Consider the following 22,016-nt stretch of genomic DNA (forward strand, 5'->3'; position numbering starts at 1 on the left):
CGTGATCTGCTGTCTAAAGTGGCCCGCTGATTGACTGCTCTTTAAAATTGATTATTTCATTACCTAATTTCCAAAAAAATTTTTATATAACTGCATCTTAAATAAACACACACACACACACACACACACACACACACACACACACACACACACACACACACACATACCTATACATATACGGAAATAGCGAGGATGAACGTGAGAGATAACTAACCGAAAATTCAGGAGCGCACGGCAAAACACGCGTTCATGTAATGGAAAGGGGAAAACGGCATGTGACTAGACAAAATGATCAATATTACTTCGACTGGTTGAAAGAGAAAAACAAACGAAATTTTCGCCTACGCTGTGTGCAATCTCTCTCCTGTTTTGTTGTCTGTAATTCATCCTCTTTCTTTTTTTTCGCTCTTTTCCCGGTGCAACTTTGGTTGACGCGTGGTGGTGACTAGAAAGCTTCATGATGACCAACCAATAAATCGAGCGCTTGTCGAAAGCTCAATGTCCGGTGCTAACATAAATTTCATCGCCCGGGCCATCGCTCTCCCCATTTTTTATCTCGCGAGCATTCCTTTTTTGTCATATGTGCCCCACGTTTTGCGCTAACTCACATTGATTTTCTTTTCTTACTTCACTCGTCGTGATCAACAAGTGCGACGACTTGTTTATGTTGCGAGCGCTTAAATCTCTCGGTCACAGTCACTGTATATTAATGTTGATAGAAAATGAAATAAACTAACTACTTTTATTTCGTGACATACTTATATTCACCTAACATCTTTTATTGCTCGTTTTGCCTCACGCTTATTTTCAGTCACGCGAAACGTATGAGCACTAGTATCCAGTAAATCAGGAACGGATAGGTTAGCTTCGTAGAACGAAATTACTATAACTGTGTTGTATAATTTATTTATTTAATATTTTAATCTACCATTATAATACAAAGCTTCAAAAAAAAAAGGAAATTATTTTAATTTCTATTTCTTACATACCATTCTTTCGCTTATCTCGATCTGTTTTGTTTTGCTTCTTTTTGAATTCTTCTGTTCTCTTTGCCATTTATTTTCTTTATTTTTTTTCCTTTAACCTTTATTTTAACTCATTTCTTTGCTTTCCCTTTATCTCCATTCTTTTTATTTTTCTTTGTATATCTTTCAACTCTATTTCTATACTTTTCTTTACTTACTTGAGTCTCTTTCAATTTATAATTGTCGCTTTCTTCCCTATAAATTAGCTTTCTTCTTCTTTCTCTTCTGCCTTAAGCTTTTCATATATTTTCTTCGGTTTTCCTTTTTGCACTCTGTCCTCTGATGTCTTCTTGAGTCTCTCTATCCTATATTATAGCCCTTTAGATAAGTTTCGACTTTGTTCTTTGCCTTTTCTCTCTTTGTTTACGTTTTTATTTTTTCTGTTATATTCCAAAATAACTTCAATCTTTCCCTTTCCTCTTTCCTCTAAATTTTTTTTCCTGCTTGGTCTCCTTCTTATCCACGAAACCTTCGATCCTTCTTTTGTATCTTTTTTTCCTGTTTCATCCTATCATCACTCCTCTTCTTCCACCTTTCGCTGTGCCATATCTTTCTTTTTTCTCCTTAATCTCTCATTTCCCTTGCTTTTCGTCTTATTTCTTCTTGTATTCTCCTTTGTTTCCTTATCTAATCTTGAAAGATATAAATTTCCCTTCCTCTCAGTTGGATCTTTCTTCTCATTATCCTCTTCTCTTTTTCCCACGTACTGCATTTGAGCTGTCATATTTTCTTCATCTTTCTTCTTCCCCTTTACTTTTCTACCCCTCTCTATGATAGTTTCTTTCTATTTATTTCAAACTCACTACACTGCCGGTCACCTACTTCAGACCTCCTACCGCAAAATTAGTCAAAACTTTAAAGTTCAATGTCTCTGGTAAAAATTAACGTACAGAGTTGCCTGGGGGCGCGTTTAAGAAGTCTTTTCAAGAGCTTTCAAATGATATGACCTATGGATGCCTTCTATTGTTTTTTTAATTTTATGCAAGCAATAATTCAACATTGAAAATTCGGAAAATGTTTAGCTAACTTTGAAAATTTGCCGAATCTGAAAAACAAATCTTACAATAATTTGAGTTGGAGCATTTTTTAGCTTTTATCAAGCTCTATCTGAATTACTGGTCAAAAAATTATTTTCGTCAAAACCGATACGCGCACGGGCATTTTTTCGGAAAGTGACAGTTTTTTTAAACATTTTTTATCTCAGTAAACTCTGAAAATTCAAGAAAATATATAGGAGAAAAAATATTTGTTTTTGCAAGTGAAATACTGTACTTTTTTTTTAAATTTTTTCCAAAAAAAATTTTGTAGATTTAAAAAAAAATTTTTTCCACAAGCTTGTACACCAAAAAGATGAAAAACTAGATCAAATTTTTTTTCAATCATTTAATATTATTCCATAATAAATATAATGAATTTAGCACAAGAAAAAACAGAAAATTCATCATAAATATCATGAATTTTGCAAAAAAACAGAAAATTTATTTTCTTGCAAAATTCATGATATTTATTATGGAATAATATTGAATAAGTGAAAAAAAAATTTGATGTAGTTTTCCATCTTTTTGACATACCAGCTGTAAAAAAAAAATTGTTTTAAATCGGCAAAAACTTTTTTTCGCAAAAATAAAAAAAAATAGTACAGTATTCCACTTGCAAATGTAAAAATTTTTTCTCCTATACATTTTTTTGAATTTTTAGAATTTACGGAGATAAAAAATGTTAAAAAAAACTGTCACTTTCCGGAAGAAATACCCATGCGCGCGTTGGTTTTGACGAAAATAATTTTTTGACCAGTAATTCAGATAGAGCTTGATAAAAGCTAAAAAATGCTCCAACTCAAATTATTGTAAGATTTGTTTTTCAGATTCGGCACATTTTCAAAGTTAGCTAAACATTTTCCGAATTTCCAATGTTGAATTATTGATTGCATAAAATTAAAAAACAATAGAAGGCATCCATAGGTCATACCATTTGAAAGCTTTTACTGTGGAGGCTTAAAGTAAGTGACCGGCAGTGTATCTCTTTTTTCATTTTTAGGTTTCTTTTGAACTTCCATTTTTGAACTTCCCCTTTTCACCTTTCACTCCAGGATTCTTTCTACATCTGTTATTATTAAATTATTTCTCTTACTTTCTTTCTCCATTTTTTCCGCTAGTATTTCCATGTACTCCTTAGCCTCTATTTTATCCTCTTTTCCTTCCTATTCTCTTCCTGTCACGTAATTCTTTAATCTCTTTACTTTCTCCACTATATCTTTTATTTTTATTCTCCATTTTTCTTCTTGTTTTTCCTCCAATTTTTTCAGTTTTTCCCTTATCTTTTTTAGTTTTCTCCTCCTGTCTTCTCTAGACTCATTATGCTCCTTTCTTGTCTCTTTGATTATCGTTTTTCATATTCCTTCTTTTTACATTTCCTCATTTTCAAATCTGTCTACTATTTCCCTTCACTTGCATCTTTTAATCCTCTAACATTATCGATTCGTAACTCTTTTATGCTGATGCTACCGCTTCTTGCCACTTCTTCCTCTCTTTGAGTCCTATTCATTTCTGCTTACCCGTCCGCATCCCCGTCGCTTTCTCCGCTTTCACTTCTGTACTTATTCCTCAGTTGTATTTCTTCTTTACCCATCTTTTTTTTACAGACCCTAGCCTCTCTTACGTTCCTCTTTTTCTCTTCTTTATCTCTTTTTATAGATCTTTCTTCTGTCTTCTTCCATGCTGTCCTTTCCTGTTTCTTCCCGCCACATAACTCTTTTTCTCTTACTTTCGCCTTCTCCCGTGGTGAAGATATCCTGTATCTCGGTTTTTCTTGTTCTTTTCTAACTATCCGTCCCTGTCTTTAGCTTCCCTTCTTTTCGTGTACTGGCCATTATATTCTTACTTTCCTCTCGTTTCCGCCTCCCATGGTTTTCTCTTTTTTACATCTAACCTTTTTTGACTTTTCCTTTTTTTCACTCTGTTTTAACAGTTTTTCTTTTCTTTTATGTTCTTGTGGCTTTTATTATTTCACTTTCCTTGCTCCTCTCCTCCTTTTTACTCGCCTCTTACACCTTTTCTTTAATTTCTACCTTATTATTTTGAACTTTTATTGCCCATCGTAAGAAAACGTCCATTCTCTCGAAATATTGTTTTATTTATTTATGCACGTAAATATTTTCTTGAATATTTTTATTGAATAATAATAATTTGATATTAAATTATAGGCATTGGAGGATCTGAGAGTGCTTAAAATGTACGGACTTCAGATCAGACATGATTTAAGAGTGCTAATCTTAAAATGCATGGACTTTAGATCACTGAGCTAAAGTCTCCCTTGTTTACCTATTAATATCTATATTTATACGCTGTTATTTATATCATTTCTAAAATATAGGTTATATCAATCAATTAATCTCTATTTCTCAAATAGCACCTCTAATTAAACGGATGCAGCATGAGTAATTTGCTCACGTACACACAAATGCATCCGCTCTAACAATGGCGCGCGCAAGTATGGTGAGAGGTAACGAATGGAGGAAAAATGATGAATAAGGTTATTTTCCTCGCCACACAATTTTTCCGTTTAAACTTTTTCATCTTTACCTTAATCAATCTTACGTTTTACGGCTTCACATAGATTTGCTTCACTATAATAAATCTAAAACTAAGTGGACGAATGAAATATAACCATGCAATCCATCAATATACTTGACTAAATTGATAGAATACCTGCTTCAAGATCTATGCAACGAAGAATTGTTTAACTTTTACATAAAATCAATATCAATAATAAATCAAAAATTAGAACAAGTAAAAAGTGCAACAAATTAAGTCAATCGTATTGGAAATTTGAGTAAGGTATCGAGTAATATACGTACAAAAATTCGTAAAAGAACTTAAAGATTTGTTTAAAAACATTTAATAAACTTGATAGTTTGAACAAAACAATTGTACAAATAGGAAGCTGTACTCAAGTTATCATGATAATCGTGTGCACTAATTTTGAGCAAACTATATTTAAAAATAAAAAAATTTCAACTGCTTATTTCCATCCAAAAATCGTATAAAAATCATATAATATAAAATGTGGTTTGTGAAGTTTTTCATTTATGCGAGTGAAGCTATACATAAAAACAATATTATTTATCACATGCATTAAAAAATTACACATAAGAAGCTATATTGTTCCAAATTATCAAAACAAGGCTTCTCTTCAAGAAAATTTCAAAAATAAATTATTAACATTGAAAAATTAAACGACATTAGAATTTAAATCACTAAAAAAATGTTTTTTGTATAAAGTGTAATAGAATGAATCATAAAGTTATTAATGTTTAATGTTTTTAATCAATATTTTGGTTTCTTCTTGCAGATCAATAGTGATCCTAGTATTTTGCCAAATGTAACGCTATTGATGCGATGGAATGACACGAAAGGTGAAACCACAGAGGCAACCAAAGCCATGATTGATATGATTTGTGATGGAGTTGTCGCATTTTTCGGGCCGGAGGGTTACTGCTATGTTGAAGCTATTGTTGCGCAATCTCGAAATATACCTATGATCAGTTATGTAAGTAACACTCACGAAAATGACGTAGAATGTGCAACAACCCTTTCACTAATATGTGTGTGTGTTTGTGCACGCGTGCGTGCGTGTGTGTGCGTGCATGTGTGTACATGTGTGCGAGTGCACGCGCGTGTGCGCGTAGAAATATAACAATTTTTATTTTAATAAAATTAAAAAATTTAATAGTTTATTTACGATATTTATAGTTATATATATTTATAGAGAGAGGATTAGGTGGAGGATATGCTGGACTCTCGCATCGTACGCATCGTCGATTTTCGTTCGTTCCAAAGTCTTCAGTTTTAGAGTTTCGGGCGAGGTCTCGTCGGTGGTTCTAGTTTGTTCTTTTAAGGATACATACCTGGCGCATGGGACGTGTTCGTTAAGGTTTCGTTGGTTCCATATTTTGTGCTTGGGTTGCGCTCAGCTAACGTCGAGTCCCGATACTGTAGCCTGTGAAGAATTCAACGAGAATCTCGACATGCGCAACCTGTATCCCGGCGTGGCGAAAGGTAAAAAATAGCTATCCAGCGGTAGTGAGCAGCGCGTGGCCTTGTGGCCTCGAGGTCGATAACGGTCAACTGAGGCCAGGCGACCAGCAGCTGGACAGAGTAGCAGCAGCTGGCAGTTGCGGAACAATGAGGAGTACCGTCATCGACAAATGAGGTCGGTGCTCTGTGTTTTCTCTCTTTCTCCTCCTTTCTTGTACTTTTAAGAGCCACGTATACGTGTATCTGGCCGAGCAGTCCTAATGGACCCCTGCGTAGGTCGTAGCCGTTCCGTTGCTACGGCGCGTTCGTCGGATTAGGGAAAAGGGATTACTGAGCAGTCTACCGACAATCCCATCAAAGTGATTAGTATCACCACCATAATCCCGCCTAATACATTATTAGAATTTTTGTATTCGCGCAGTTTTTTTGGCTTTTCTTTTTTTCCGTTTCATTTACGGTTTGTTCCATAGTTAAACGAGTGTCACCGTATTTCACCTCTCACCAGTCCTCATCCCAGCGTTAGTATCGCATATGATTAATATTTTTGGTATATTCTTCAGCCGTCAGAGCGTTCGTCCTTCTGAAACCTTCCGAATCCATCCACTTGTAAAAACATACCCACAAAAAGAAAGATGACTGTACTTTTGACCAGACTTATTTTTTCTCACGTGAATTTTGACGCTGAATACGAATCTGCAATGAAAAAATAGCCTGCGACGAGGGGTAGAGAGGGGAAAAATGAATGTAGTCGGATTTTTCCGGCCTCGACTGCCGCCAGCGGCGCAGTCAGCCGATGATCGCAGCTTTTATTTATCGAATAAACTTCGATAGTTGGGCGCCAGCTACCGCGTCCTCGCGTTAGGAGGGCGAGTAGCGCTGTGGATCGGCTGGGTTCTGGCTCGCTGTGGTTGTTGGGTGGTTTCGTTGCCTCCTTCGTCGTACGTTGACCTCGCGCGGTCACCTATAAAATCTTAAGGAAAAAGGGAAGAGCGAAGTCCTAGGTTTTACGTTCGAGAGAGAAACAATGGAAAGGTGATGAGTATTAACCACCCACGACTGCAGCTCAACGGCTAGTCAATTTGTCCGGGGCATGAGGCTCTGATCTCAGCAGCGAGTAATCGGAGTGGCATCTCAGGACGCCTCGCTGGTGATCCAAGGGTAGTGAAGAATTCCGGTCGGCCGCCGATCACGTGGCTTGTGATAGCGAATGCCGAATTATTAACGTATCAATGCGTCTACTAATTTCATGTATCCGATCGCGAAAGCTACGGGGAATGGAGTAAGTTAAATGGGTGAGATCAATGATAACACTGGTTTAATCAGGACTCAATTTTATTGATATCAGATTTATTCCCCCGGGTCAGCCCAAGATCAGTTGTTCGCGATGGTCTGTTTAATCTAACTTAGCAAGGGCACGAGTGGTGCACCGTGACGCGACTTCGATTTGATTTAATGACAACTGAGTGGATGTTATACGAGGTGTGATCAAAAAGTAAGGTGAATTTTGAAATTTAGCGGGCTACGTCCGTTCGATCTTCGACTTTTTTATTTGGTTATGTCGGTACACTCGTCTAGAACATACGTTCCAAATTTCAGCTTTGTAGTATGTTTGGTTTGTTTGTGAGAGGCATCAAGGTTAGAAGTATTTTGCGTGCTCCACGATTTGCTGCTGTCTAAAAACATGGATCAAAGAGTTTGCATTAAATTTTGTGTGAAAAATGGATTCAAATGTTCCAAAACACTTGAAATGCTGAAAGTGGCATACGGTGAGTCTACTTTAAGCCAAAAAAATGTTTACAAGTGGTATAAACTCTTCCAAGAAGGCCGAGAAGACACCGACGACGAACCTCGTTCTGGACGCCCCAGCACATCAACAACTGATGAGAATGTTGAAGAAGTGAAGAAAATAGTGTTGGGAAATCGTCGAATTACCATTAGAGAAATTGCTGATGATATTGGCATCTCATTTGGTTCGTGCCAATAAATTTTGATGAGTGTTTTAGACATGAGACGTGTGTCAGCGAAGTTTGTTCCGAAATTGCTCAATTTCGACCAAAAGAAACGTCGCATGAACATCGCCCAAGAGCTACTGAATGACGTCAACGATGATCCAGATTTACTCAACAGGGTTATAACAGGTGACGAAACATGGGTATACGGTTATGACGTCGAGACTAAGACTCAATCGTCCCAGTGGAGGCATTCTGGATCACCAAGACCAAAAAAGGCACGCCAAGTTCGATCAAATGTAAAGGTTTTGCTTACAGTTTTCTTTGACTGCAGGGGCGTGGTGCATCATGAGTTCTTGCCACAGGGTAGAACAGGAAATAAGGAATATTACCTGCAAGTTATGCGCAATTTGCGCGAAGCAATCCACCAGAAACGTCCGAATTTGTGGAAAAATAAAAATTGGCTTTTGCACCATGATAACGCCCCTGCTCACACATCGTTGCTTGTGCGCGAATTTTTGGCTAAAACCAACACAGTAACGATGCCACAGGCACCGTATTCCCCAGATCTGGCCCCCTGTGACTTCTTCTTGTTCCCAAAACTGAAGAGGCCCATGAAAGGACGGCGTTTTGCCACGATTGAGGATATAAAGACGGCATCGAAGGATGAACTAAACAAGATCACAAAAAATGATTTTTTGAAATGCTTTGAGGATTGGAAAAAGCGTTGGCACAAGTGCATTATATCCGAAGGGGATTACTTTGAAGGAGATAAAATAAAAATTGATGAATAAATAAATATTTTTTGAGAAAAATAAAAATTCACCTTACTTTTTGATCACACCTCGTATAATGCGGGTTGATATACGGGCATTTCTAGGAATCGTAAGGCAATTATTTAAGGTCAGACTACACTTATTTCAATACGCGAAAATTCATAGGAATCGTTAATAATTGATGTGCGCGCGGGGGATCGGCCAGTCGCGCGAAGGTCAGACGATACTCGCTCAATGATTGGCAATTCACAAATTATTCGCATAACGAAACTCGGAAGCAGATGAAGCGCGTGTGGAAAAGTTGTCGGTCGAGCGAAGGTCAGACGCTATTCATTTAATGTATGGAAGTCCGTTCGATCGCACAAGGGAATTTTCGTCAACACAACACACGCGAAGAACTCGTCGTCCGCGCGAAGGTCATATGGTGCTTGTGCTATGTTTGGCGATTTATAAGGAGAAACCGCACAAAGGAAATAGACGGTAAACTAACGCGCGCGCGGGGAATCCGTTGTCCGCGCGAAGGTCAGACGGCACTCAATGTATCACGATCCAACAAAGAAAATGGTGGCGAATAATGCGCGCATGAGAGATCTGTCGGTCACACGAAGGTCAGGCGTCGTCCGTTCGAAATTCGGCAATTCAATAAGAAAATCGCGCAAGGAAATCGGTAATAAACTGACGCACGCGCGTGGAATTCGCTGTCCGCACGAAGGTCAGAAAACTCACTTGATGTTCGGCAAATTCAACAAAGAAATCGTGTGAAAGAGTTCGGTACCAAGCAGACGCGCGCGCGCGAGAAATTCCTTGTCCGCACGAAAGTCAACGACACTCGATAAGACGATCTAATAAGAAATCGCACAAAAGAAATCGATGGCGAATGATGCGCGCGTAAAGAACTCATCGGTCGCCCGAAGGTCATGCGGCACTCCCGGTAATACGCGATAAGCAAATTAAACTTTATGACGATTTATTAGGCGCACAAATTCCGCGATCGCGCGAAGGTCAAACGGTTCTCCCGACAACGCGAAGTCTAGATAATCGCGAGAGATTTAAGTGTGAGAGAAGGGTACTCACGTCTACGCCTGTTTGATCTCGCTGTTGCTGCTATAACGGTTACTGCCGCTATCGCTGCAGTGGCTACTGCTGCTGCTACTGCCATTACTCCCGCCGTTATTGCTACTGCTGCTCCGCTCGTTACTGCTGCTGCACTGGTCGTCGCTGCTCTGCTCACTACTGGTCTGCTCGTTGCTGCTTTGCTCGCTATTCCTCCACTCGTTGCTGCTCTGCTCGTTGCTGCTCTCGACTCACTCACTGGCGCGCGGTTACTTTTCGGCTCGGTCGATCGGCGACTATCACTTCGGCTTCCAGTCAGCTACTGCTCGGTTCGGATATTCAGCAGCTATTGGCGCGGCATTTTTCGGCGGTGCGTCGCTTCTCTTCGCTACTTCCCCTTTAAGATCGCCTGATTGGTCGATCTTGTTGCTAAGTCGGATGTCAGCGCCGTCTATTTCACTAATTTAGGCCCGCGTAATTTTACTATTGGGTAGCTCTTGGCGCCTAATTTCCTTATTCCTTAGCGTAGGTTTTGCCTTATTCGCTAAACTATCTCTAAGCTGTTTGCGATTGGCTAGTTAGTTAGCCTCATCTATGCTCATTCGGCGGTCTACCCCTATCCGGTTACTGATTGTCTAATTAAATTGCGCGCGTCGGTCAGTCTTACGTCGTTATCGGCTATCTCTGTCTAGCAAACGCTCGTTGGTCCTACCGATTCCCATTGCTCGCATCCGATCGGTCTCGTATCGGTTGTCTCGTTCGCCCTCACGCGCTCGGTTGCCCCTCCTTTGGTCTAGCTACGTCTACTCTAGTTAGGCGGCGGTTTAAGATCAGCTGATTCCAGTTGAAATCTTTATTGACGTCCAGCTTCCTGGGGGATTATCGGTTCGGGTCGTGAGTCGCGAGTGGTTATACGCGGGCGTAAGGGTCGTGTGCATCAGCTTGGCAGACCTTGAGGGATGGTGAATCGCGAGATCTCGTAAGTGCGCGGGTGGACTATGCGGCATCAGCTGTTCGATCACGTGCTCTTATCGGGAGCGGGGCTTGTGTAAGGTAAAATTATTTTTAAGTGATGACGCATCATCACAAGCCTTTTCTCGCATATTTTGAGGTTTATGATGAAAAACCTCATTTTTGAGGTTTTTTTGAGGGTTTTTCGAAAATTAAAATTAAAATGAGTGAAAACTACCACTGTTGAAAAATGTGATCAGAAAAGTCTGAACGATATAATTAAAAATATTGGTTTAATCAAAGAACAGTCGGAGTTACTAGCTTCAAACTTAAAGAAGAGAAATATGGTGACAAAGGTTACTAAAGTAAGTGCATACCTTAACCGAGAAGAAGAGTTTCGTAACTATTTTAATGAAGATGCAGATCTAGTTTACTGTACTGACGTAGAAGGACTCATCGATGAATTAAAGCCAGACATGTACAAACCTGAGGATTGGCGACTATTCATTGACTCATCACAACACAGCCTTAAAGCAGTACTTCTTCACAATAAAAACAAGTATGCTCCTATACCGATAGCACATTCAACTACGCTCAAAGAAGAGTATTCAAATCTTCAATTGGTTTTGACAAAAATAAAGTACAAAGAACATAATTGGCAAATATATGGAGACATGACAATTTTATCCATGATATTAGGACAACAATCTGGATTCACAAAATATCCATGTTATTTTTGTATGTTCAATAGTAGGGATAGAACAAATCACTACAAAAAACAGAATTGGCCACCAAGAGTCATTTAAACCTGGAAAACAGAATATTCTTAAAGAACCTCAATGTACCATTGATAGAAACAATTAAGATTCCATTGGTGCTACACATCATGCATAAAAAAGACAACTGTTTTGAATAGTTTGGCATCATTAGCATAGAAAAAAATCTTAGAATATTTAATCTTCGTTACTAAATCATCAATTAAAACTATAAAAAAGAATGGATCCAGATGTGAATCTTGAGGAACTCATGCAAATTGGTATATAAATATGATTTTGTCTTGTGTTTAGATTGAGATTTTCATACAGATAGCATTGTGCATTGAGAAATAATTTTAAATTACTAATTTTACAATGATCAAAATTACTCGCATTAACTCCTGCTATGTTTTTACGTTTAGTTTCAAAAGCTAGAATGACAAAGCAAGGCTTTTCCAACTGATCTGATTTATCAAGAAAATCATTAAATTTATCTCATATGTTACTAGTTAACGTGTCCTGGGAGTGGTCTTTTAAAAATTCTGACGTCAAATTTATGATTAGCGTCCTCAAAAATCCCAATATACCATTTATTATGCTTACTAATTGTTTTGAAGTGACAAAATCAAATTTCAATCGATTTCGAATAAAATTTAGCATGAATTTCGACTTTTTCGGTTTTATAGTAGTTTTAACTCAGTATGAGGGGTTGAAAAATAGTTCAAAATATATTCAAGATATATTTTTTAATGTATTTTTTCCCATAGAATTCAATTTTGCATGTTATTGTTAAATATCATATTACTTTTTGTGGCAGCTGTTTGATCATTTCCTCATATATTTTAGTAAAGCCGGGGCTTTTCTCGGGTTTATGTTCTTGATTAATTTGAGTACTTCTCTTACTTTTATTGGTTTTATTTAGCAGTTTTCTTCATCTGCTTCATTTTTTGTTTAGTTGTTAGGAGCTTCTAATACTGGCCAACTATGGTAACCGATGTACAGCAATATGTTTGTAACTGCCATGTGTACCAGACATGTTTACCAGTAAAGTAAAGCACCGACCTCCTTATAAGAAAATGGGGATGCGTAAGATTGATCGATCCTGGCAGGTAATCGCTGGGGACATTACGGGACCTTTTCCATGTTTTGTTCCATGTAGTGTTTATGAATCTATTCACGCATTGGCGTGGATAAATACGTGCTCAAATGAGTAATCCAGCACGATTTGACACCAGTGTATTGCTCGAAGGCTAACCCTACGGGTAGTAAATTCGAACCCTGAAGACGATCATCATCTCTTATATTGAGGAAAGCTATCACAGCTCAGACGAAAACTTGATGAAGATATTGTCCACTATAAACACAGCAGTGTTACAAAGATAACAAAGATAACCCTACTATAAATATAAATATAAATATAAATTACAGTCGTCAACTAATGCCGCCCGGTATGCATCGCTGGGAACAAAATTAGCTGGCTTAAGATAACGAGCTTGAAGATGATAAAAGATCCTGGGTGGAGCTCCTAGGATTTGTATCTAACATGTTTGACGATGTAGCGGAGCGAACGAGAGTTGAACAGGGGAGACAGACCAAGACATTCGACGATAAACATCGCGTAGCCCATTTCAAGATGGCCAACTAGGTTTAGTACATAAATTGAATACTGTCTTCTGCCTACAAAGCGATGACCTTCCAGTTTTCACCTCTATACACTTGGCTCTACGTGGTCACAGAGAGTGGGTTTCTAGTATTTACCGAATGGCAAACCACACAGAAGACATCGAGGACCTCATTCATACTAAGGATCTCAAGCCTTTTCATGAGATGATACCGATCGGAGAAGAGGAAGCCTGGAAAATGGAAAGCCCTGCGATCTTGAGAGACAAAAGAACAACAAATGATTCTTTCCCGAATACCGTGATATCTTCCAAAGAGGAAGAGGACCCTAAGGAGAGTCCGCGGATAGAATCTCGCATGATACGCTGGAAAGCAGGATATATCGCCGATAAGTTAGGGTAGGGGTCACTTGAGAAGAAAACCAGCCGCTGCTAAGGAAGTTTTAAATGCGAAGAAAATGAAAAGTCAACACAGAATGGCTACCGTCGTCTTTCCACGAGCCTCAATCCCCAGGAATCACGATGAGCTTCCTACAGTCACTAGATCAAAGAGGAGACTAGGTTGACCCCGCAAAAACTTTAAAAAATAGCGAACCCCTTGATTTTGTGGTATACCTAAGTGCCTTTTCCATTGTAGGTTAGCGATTTCGACGGACGAAGTCGAGCAGAGTATTATAACTACCCTCGTTCAGTAAAAAGAGACTGCTAACTAGCCATGGACCCTTTCGGCAATACGTTCCCAGCGCTTGAAATCCAAAAGGTGGGTGAACCAGAAGACGCCAACATCTGGTCCTTAGCCCTGGGAGAAATATCAGAAGCTCTCTCGAATAACTTCCCCTTTATCATAAACTGTCTGGCACCCGTACCTATGGGTATCACGATAGCCAGGTGAGTGGCCCCCGGCGTCAACTGCTTGATGCAAATAGATGAGAAGACTGTTGAGTGTGATCCTTATCTTACGAGAAAAATTGTTCTGACACATCCCCTACGGTGTGAAGGATTAACCAACGTCGTCTTTGAACTGAGCCAACGTACTCACACTCAAAGACGAGTTAATGATCCTAAAAAAGGGGCTTCAAGAGATCAAAAATGCATGGATCTTTCTCCGCCACCTAAAGCTTTCCACGTACAGAGCGCTATCCGGAAGGCAGATACGTTGTTTAGTCTCTGGAATAAGTGCGTGTAGGTACATCCAGTTAACACCCAGGCTATGTCTTCTCGGCGAGAGTAGAAAGGCCACGCGACTAATAGAGAAAACACTTCAACCTGAGCCGCCCACTCCGTACGTGGTTCCTATCCCCATTACATTCACAAAAGTGGGCCTTAGAGTGGAGTTACGCCTGAATGCGATGGCCGGTGGTGATTTCATCATCACCTTCCAACCGGGAAGTGGTGCCACTCCTAATGCGACGACGGCGGCTATACCGCCAAGAGAAGGCATATCCAGTACCAGAAGGTGATTCTGTACTACGATGGGCTATTTTAACTGAGGGCATGCAGTGGTTACCCGCATAGAGCGCTATCCTCACGATAACGAGTACCAGAAGGCGTAACGGTGTATATTCGCCGAGGGCTGATGGGTTGAACCCTTGTCACTCCGATAATAAAACGAAAGGCCGCTGAATTAAAGTGTAGTTAAATTAACATGTAGATCCGTTCCCTTTCCCTCAATAATCAGGCGCGTTACACACTCGAAATCGTCTGCATTAGGCCCCTTCTTAAATTAGGAAAAAGCTATATCGAATGGATATTCATTAAAATACGCGCATAAATCTAAACTAGCGAATACAATTGCGGCGTTCTTCTATTCCATTGTCAATGTTATAAAATAGAAAATTTGTACAAATAGTATTATTATTAACACGACGATAATCAAGAACTAGTCTATACATATCATTTTTTCTTTTAACTAAAATACATGGACTTTCATACGGAGAATTCATTTCTATAACAATGCCTGCTTTTCCCACTCACAATACAATATTTATAGTTATTTAAAATTTCTAGCAGTTTGCCAATCTTTTCAATTGTTATAGAATCATTACGACGGTTCGTTTGAGTAATCTAAATTGATACCACGTTTTGTTATAATAAATTTGTTAGAATTGTCATCATATTGTTACCGTTTTGTTGAATAAGAGCTAGGTCTTTCGGCTTGTCGCGTATAATGTCATTGAGAGGATTAACGTATTGAGCATTACTTTGCAGTTAGAGTATAGTTAATAAATAGATTCCATACTGTACAAAAATTTTTTGCCCTTATTATGGATTTGTTGATGCTGCTGCTGCAGTCGCTGTTCCTTTTATTGAATTTGTATAAGAGCGCGTGTGACTGCAGCTCCATCTTGGCAGTCGTCATCTATCACAACTCAAAACTCTTTCAATATTTCCGTAAAAATACATAGAAATTAATAGATAAACTATTGTTAATTGTAATTAACATACACGACCGGGATACGTGATAACAAATTTTGTTTTTGCTATTCCACTTCTGAATTGCTTTAAAAAAACTTAGTCATAATTAAATGAAATACTCTATATATACTTTAACTAAATATTTCAACTCTTTATTAACAATGGCACTTTGCCAATCTTTTACAGTATATATACCCAGCTTTACGTCTGCGCTGGTCTTGTTGATCTCTGCACAGCTTATTTGTTTTATCAAGAGTAGCTGAACCGGCGGTTGCTATTAATAACGCGATAAATTTACAACTTAGAATAAGATAAATTATAAATCGAATATAGCTATTGTAACGTTCGAGTCTATCTCGCGTTATCAAAACAATAGTTCGAACTTTTTCTATTAAATTCGCAATCGCGTCTCCGAGAAAAGCAAGAAGTTGACACGCGTGTAATCTAAATGATATATAAAGATCTTTCGAGTAGCAAAGCACAAGGCTTTCTAACTCGATGAATTGTCTCGAAATGCAATTGAGCGTGTGATCGTATCTATCGAGGAGAGGCCCGACAGCGCCGCAACCACTACTCAACTTAATTTCTCAACAGTAATTGTATTTTAGGTAGGAAGATATCTAAGGCTACTTTTTTCTCATGAGAGAGATAGTCTCATGAGTTGAGCGCTTAGATATCTATAGGATAGGAGTTAGCAGACTAATCACTGAATAAGAAATTTATCTCAGGAAATTGCTGAGGCTTTATTTCTCTAACAGTGCTCGCGCTGCTAAGCAAGGTAGGATAGTGAATCCTCTTGCCGCAGCGACGAGCGAATTTATACTTGCGAAATGGGCTCCTTTCTACGCTTGGTAGCCCCTATAACGCTATTTTCGAAATTGATACAAACTTTGCACATGTTTTGTCGCAAAATGGCTCGATCGAAATTGCAATCTTATGATTTAAAAAATTAAATATGAAATGACGAATTTTTTAACATAAATCGCATCTCGAGGAAAAATCGCCTTTTAAAGTTATGAGTTATACAATTCAATAATCAAATTACGCCAATTTTACAATAAATTTATGGAAACTTTTTACATGAAAAAATCGCTTGTAATTAGAGGAACGTTATTCAAGTTAAAAATGATTAATGTAGCTATCTATTTTGAATAATAATTAAAAAACGGATTTGCAAATTTCTTTTTTAACGATTTAAAAATCAGCAAATTAGTAACAATCATAATCATTAATTTTACAGATACGTACGATCGATTCGCTATCTAACAGTGCAATTTCAATTGTTTAAAAAAATTATAAATTTTTTATTTATTGATAACTTAGTGAATAATTAGTTATCAAAGTGTCAAATTCTTGCTTCTCTGTTTTAATACGTCGCGAAAGTAATCGCATACTTGAATTAACAATATAATTATTTATTGCAAAATAACTAACACTATCTACTTGTAAATTAAATTTGACTAATAAATACTGACTTGAGAATTATAACAACATGAAATTCAGGATCAGCACATCAAAATGGACTAAAAAATACTTTAGTTTATTCGAAAAACTTTATAATTGTCGATTTTCTATTGTAAACAATAAATTTCCCACGGTCGTGACGTCACGCTCCTTATATGGTAATGTTTTCGCAGAGTTGCCCTAACACATTTGCATATATGTGAGAAAAGCGCCTTCGCTCAATTACCGCTTTTCTTTGATTGTCTTGTGTATGACGGGTTGCTACTTTGCAGAGGAAAATAAGAGACAAATCAGACTGGACCGTTACACTATGTTAACCCTTTGTTGCACTGTGGTAACGTGGGTTACCACCAACTTGACTTCACATTTTCGCTATTTAATCAATTGTTAACGTATTTACATCCGGATTTTTTTTATTCATATACTAATTTATTAGTAAGAGAACATAGGAAAATGGTTTATTTGGAAAAATTGTTTATTATAATTGTTATATAAATAAACAAACATGAAAAAATGTCATTTTTTTCGGAGAAATTCATTATTGGAAAACATAATCAGTGTATTAACTTGAAAATCTGTACTCGGGGGTTTTTGAGGTCGCTGATTACGAATATGAAGTCCAAATCCCAAAATTTTCAATTTAAAATGGCGTATTCAAGATGGCGGTTCCAAAATTTTGAAAAAAAGAGATATATCAGCTTAAAAATCTCTACTCGGGGGTTTTAGGGTCGCTGATTACAAAAATAAAGTCGGAATTCCAAAGTTTTCAATTCGAAATGGCGTATTTAAGATGGCGGCAGAAATTAAAAAAAAATAAATGTATCAATTTGAAAATCTCTATATCTTAGGGGTTTTTAAGACTGCCGATCATAAATCTAACATCAAAATTGTCAAATTTTCAATTCAAAATCGCGCATCTAAGATGGTAGTATCGAAATTTTAAAAACAGCTCATAAATCATTACTTGTTGTTGAATCCAATTCGAAATCACTTTATAAAAATCGAGATAAAAATTATATGTAGTTTAGGTTTACATCTAAATCGTTGAAACCGTAGATGAGGTGATATATTTCGAGGTAATTTTTTGTTTTTATCACAACTCTTTTTTATTGTGAATAGGAAATAAACATAATAACTTTTTTTTACAATTCTGAAATATTTTCAAAAATTCTGACTTTTCATTGCAAATGCTATTGATCAAAACTAATACTAATTTTATATTTTTACATGACTTCGTGAGCTTATATTTTTTTATAAAAGTTACTTTTTGCACATTGAAAGTATTCAAAGTTACAAAAAGTTATAAATATGGGGAGAAAAAAAATGTTGTTACAACCGAAATTCCTAGCGATTCTGAATCGGTTGATAGGCTTCAAGATTCTGACAACGAAGAAGACGTTGTGAACTCAAGATCACTTTTAGACGAAAATGTTTCTACTGTAAATAATAACGATGACGAAGAAGAATCAATGGACGCAGAAGACATTGATGATTCAAATCAATCTGATATTTGGGAGTCTGTTAGTCGGCCAAGATCGGATTTTATGTTTTCTAAAAGCTTTGATCCAATCATTCCTGATACAGCGAAATCACCATTAGACATATTCTGTTGTTTATTTTCTTCTGATCTATTGGATCATATTGTACGTCAAACTAATCTGTACATTTCTCAAAAAAAGGGTAAGCAAGATCCCATCACAAAAGAAGAATTAAAAATATTTTTAGGCATTAACATTCTGATGGGTATAAAAAAATTGCTATCTTACTGAGATTATTGGAGTGAAAACCCTCAGCTACGTGATTCTTACATATCATCTCTCATGACTGTTAATCGTTTTAGTTTTTTTCTGTCTCATATGCATGTCAACGACAACTTTAAAGAACCAAAAAAAGGTGATCCAAATTACGATAAACTGTATAAGGTAAGACCACTTTTAGACGAGCTTTCTCGAACCTTCAAAGAAAGTTTCAATCCTGGTAAACACCAATCTGTAGATGAATCTATAATAAAATTCAAGGGAAGAAGTACTATGAAACAATACATACCGGCTAAACCTATAAAGCGCGGATATAAGTGCTGGACTCGTGCAGATGAGTCTGGTTACGTATGCCAGTTTCAAATCTATACTGGAAAAGCAGACATCACTGAAAAACAATTGGGAACAAGAGTTGTAAAAGACCTTACACGAGAACTTGTTGATGGCAATCATCACGTATATTTCGATAATTTTTTACTGAGGTGGAACTTCTTTCATCACTGAAAGAACATAAAATAAATGCATGTGGCACTGTTCGGCAGAATCATTCTGGTCTACCAACGAATATCAATGATAAAAAATCCAAAAAAGAATGGACATAGGAGAATATGAATTTATGACTACCAAGACAGGTCTTACCTGGATCAAGTGGATGGATAAGAAACCAGTTTATTTTCTAACCAACTTTTACGATGCATCTGAAGTTACTACCGTAAATCGTAGACAAAAAGATGGCTCTCTAAAATGTGTCAATTGTCCTGTTGTTTCTTCAGATTATAATAAGCACATGGGTTATGTAGATTATGCTGATCGACTTATTTCAGTTTATAAAATTGATCGTAAATCTAAAAAGTGCTGGTTTAGAATATTTTGGCATTTTTTCGATCTAACAATAAGTAATGCATATATTTTGTACAGAGAAAAACATATAAAACCAACGTTGAATTTGAAAAAATTTCAATTAAATTTAGTAGAACAAATGGTAGGACACAAAATTCCAACTGCCGAAGGTCGAAAGCGCAAATCTGACCATTCGGAAGATTTTCGTTACCAGAAACCACAAGTTTCTTTAGAGAAAAGACGCAATCAAGCAGCTCATATGCCTGTTTCTATTCAAAGTGCAAAACGATGTGTTCATTGCAGCACAAGAAAGGATCAAAGGAGAATAAAGTGGAAATGTATGACTTGCGATGTACCATTGTGTTTTTTGAAAGATAGAAATTGTTGCCAAAATTACCATACTTAGGTAAAGAATAATGCTTACTTTTTCATAACTTCATGGGCAAAATCAAAAGAAAATACATAAAAAATAGTTTAAATAATTCTAAAAACTGAATAAAATACTAAAAAAATTACTAAATTACTACTAAAAAACTAAAAAAAGAATAAAAAAAGCTGATCAGACAGGCGCAGAAGACAGAGACCCAAGAGTTGCAGACACACCTACATATGTACACATATACACAAAACACACACACACACACACGCACATACATAAATTAACAACTACACAAACTAGACACTAGACATAAATAGTAAAGTAAGAATTGTAAACCAAATGTCACATAAGTTGTAAATAAATATATATATATTTATTTTTTACAACTTATATTTATTTATAACTATTTATTTTTTTGGATCATTAGATAATAAGTTCAAAATGCTATTAACTTTTCTTTTCAATTCATTTTGAGTTTGGTATAACTCACTTAACTCATTCGCGAGTGCATCAATCGTCTCTACCTGTTTATTATTATAATTTTCCATATTATTTTCAAAAACTATAGAATGCAATTCTCTCCATCATCTCAAAAATTTTCGTCTATCTGCCATGATGATGAATATTCAGAATTTAATACTAACAGTAAATAAGTCCATATAAATCCATATAAATGGATTCACTATAAAAGGATTCTAACAACTTCTATGGTTTGCAATTAAAAAAACAAAAGTATATAATAACCAATTTTCGAACGCTATTTCTTTGTTCCTTGACCGTGCAAATCAAAGTAATTATTCTGGTGTTATCATGAATTTTTTCACGTTGATTTAAACGTAAAACACTGTAACGAGTTTTATATCAACTCGCTATATCTCTCCCTACCTCATATATATTATATATTATTCCATTATTATTATATAATGACTATGTATCTCCATATCAACGGCAACAGAGGACTACAGTGGGAGTCGAGGTAAGAGAGAGAACTTATCTACGTTTAGTAGAAGTAGAGTGCGTGTGCATATATGAAAGTACGTCGCGCCACAGGAGCAAACACGCCGACTATAAGGAAAGAGAGTGGGGAGCTCTTCGGCGGCAATTAGCTAGCAGGCTGTCGACCGAGACACACGTGTTTGTAGCACTGTGCGTGTTTCTCCCTTTGTTTTGCCTCGTGGCCGCGAATCTCAGCGATTCCTTTTTCTTTACAAGACTTGGCAGCATTTGGTACTGGGCTTTCCCGAGTGCGATAGATTCGTGTGTGAGAGAAGTGTGAGTGACGTGACGCATAGATTATTTTTCCTGCGAGAGTGGCAAAGCCATCACCAGAGATTTCGCCATCAGGTTATCGTTCACATCCAAGGACACGAACTTAATCTTTAGCACAGGGGCTCAGCGATATGTATGTAAGTGTCTTCTTATCATTTAGGTCTCTCTCTCGCTTACTTTCGCTTCTCTCTCTCTACCGCTGCACTGCCTCTATTGTACACTTTTCATTCACGCATGTAAAGTTTGTTATTTTACTTATTACATGCTCTTGATTTCTTTGCGCCTGACTCCTCTCCGTTCCCCTTTGCGCCGCTCTGAACTCGCTATTTAATTAATCAAGATCGCGAATTCTTACTGTGTGATCCACGACGCTCTCCGCGGGCCATAAGGCGAAGCTAAACTATCGGGCACAACCTCGTATGGTTGTTGCACGCCCGCAACGAGCTGCAGTTTTCTACCATCCTCTCGATAAATATTTTTATGTAAACGGTCTAAATCCCCGTTACAACACTTAGTACAATAAATTCAGTGTGGTCTGTTTCATCATATATGCTGTATTTACATGCCCAGTGTTATAATAAGTTTATTTACTTTCGAATTTATTTTGTATGCTGCCTGCGCTACTGAGACGTAAACAAGTTGCGTTAATATAAATATCAATATTTAGAGCGTAAATAAATGATGTATATATTCTACATAAAGTGTAAAAATATATCACTATTATTTGC

The 22,016-nt window shown here is 37.1% G+C and overlaps 1 protein-coding gene across 4 annotated transcripts in view; it reads left to right on the forward strand.

Moving 5' to 3' along the window:
* Positions 1-22,016, forward strand: part of LOC131674304 (receptor-type guanylate cyclase Gyc76C-like) — a 1,727,826-nt gene that overhangs the window by 185,365 nt on the left and 1,520,445 nt on the right. For all 4 annotated transcript variants that reach the window (XM_058952904.1, XM_058952926.1, XM_058952919.1 and 1 more), the window contains exon 3: positions 5,376-5,573. In XM_058952904.1, coding sequence (XP_058808887.1) covers positions 5,376-5,573 — 198 coding nt within the window. The remainder of the gene's footprint in view (positions 1-5,375; positions 5,574-22,016) is intronic.

The sequence above is a fragment of the Phymastichus coffea genome, unplaced genomic scaffold (genome assembly GCF_024137745.1).
Source record: "Phymastichus coffea isolate CEN01 unplaced genomic scaffold, Cenicafe_Pcof_1.1 PCOF00014, whole genome shotgun sequence".
Classification (NCBI taxonomy): domain Eukaryota; kingdom Metazoa; phylum Arthropoda; class Insecta; order Hymenoptera; family Eulophidae; genus Phymastichus; species Phymastichus coffea.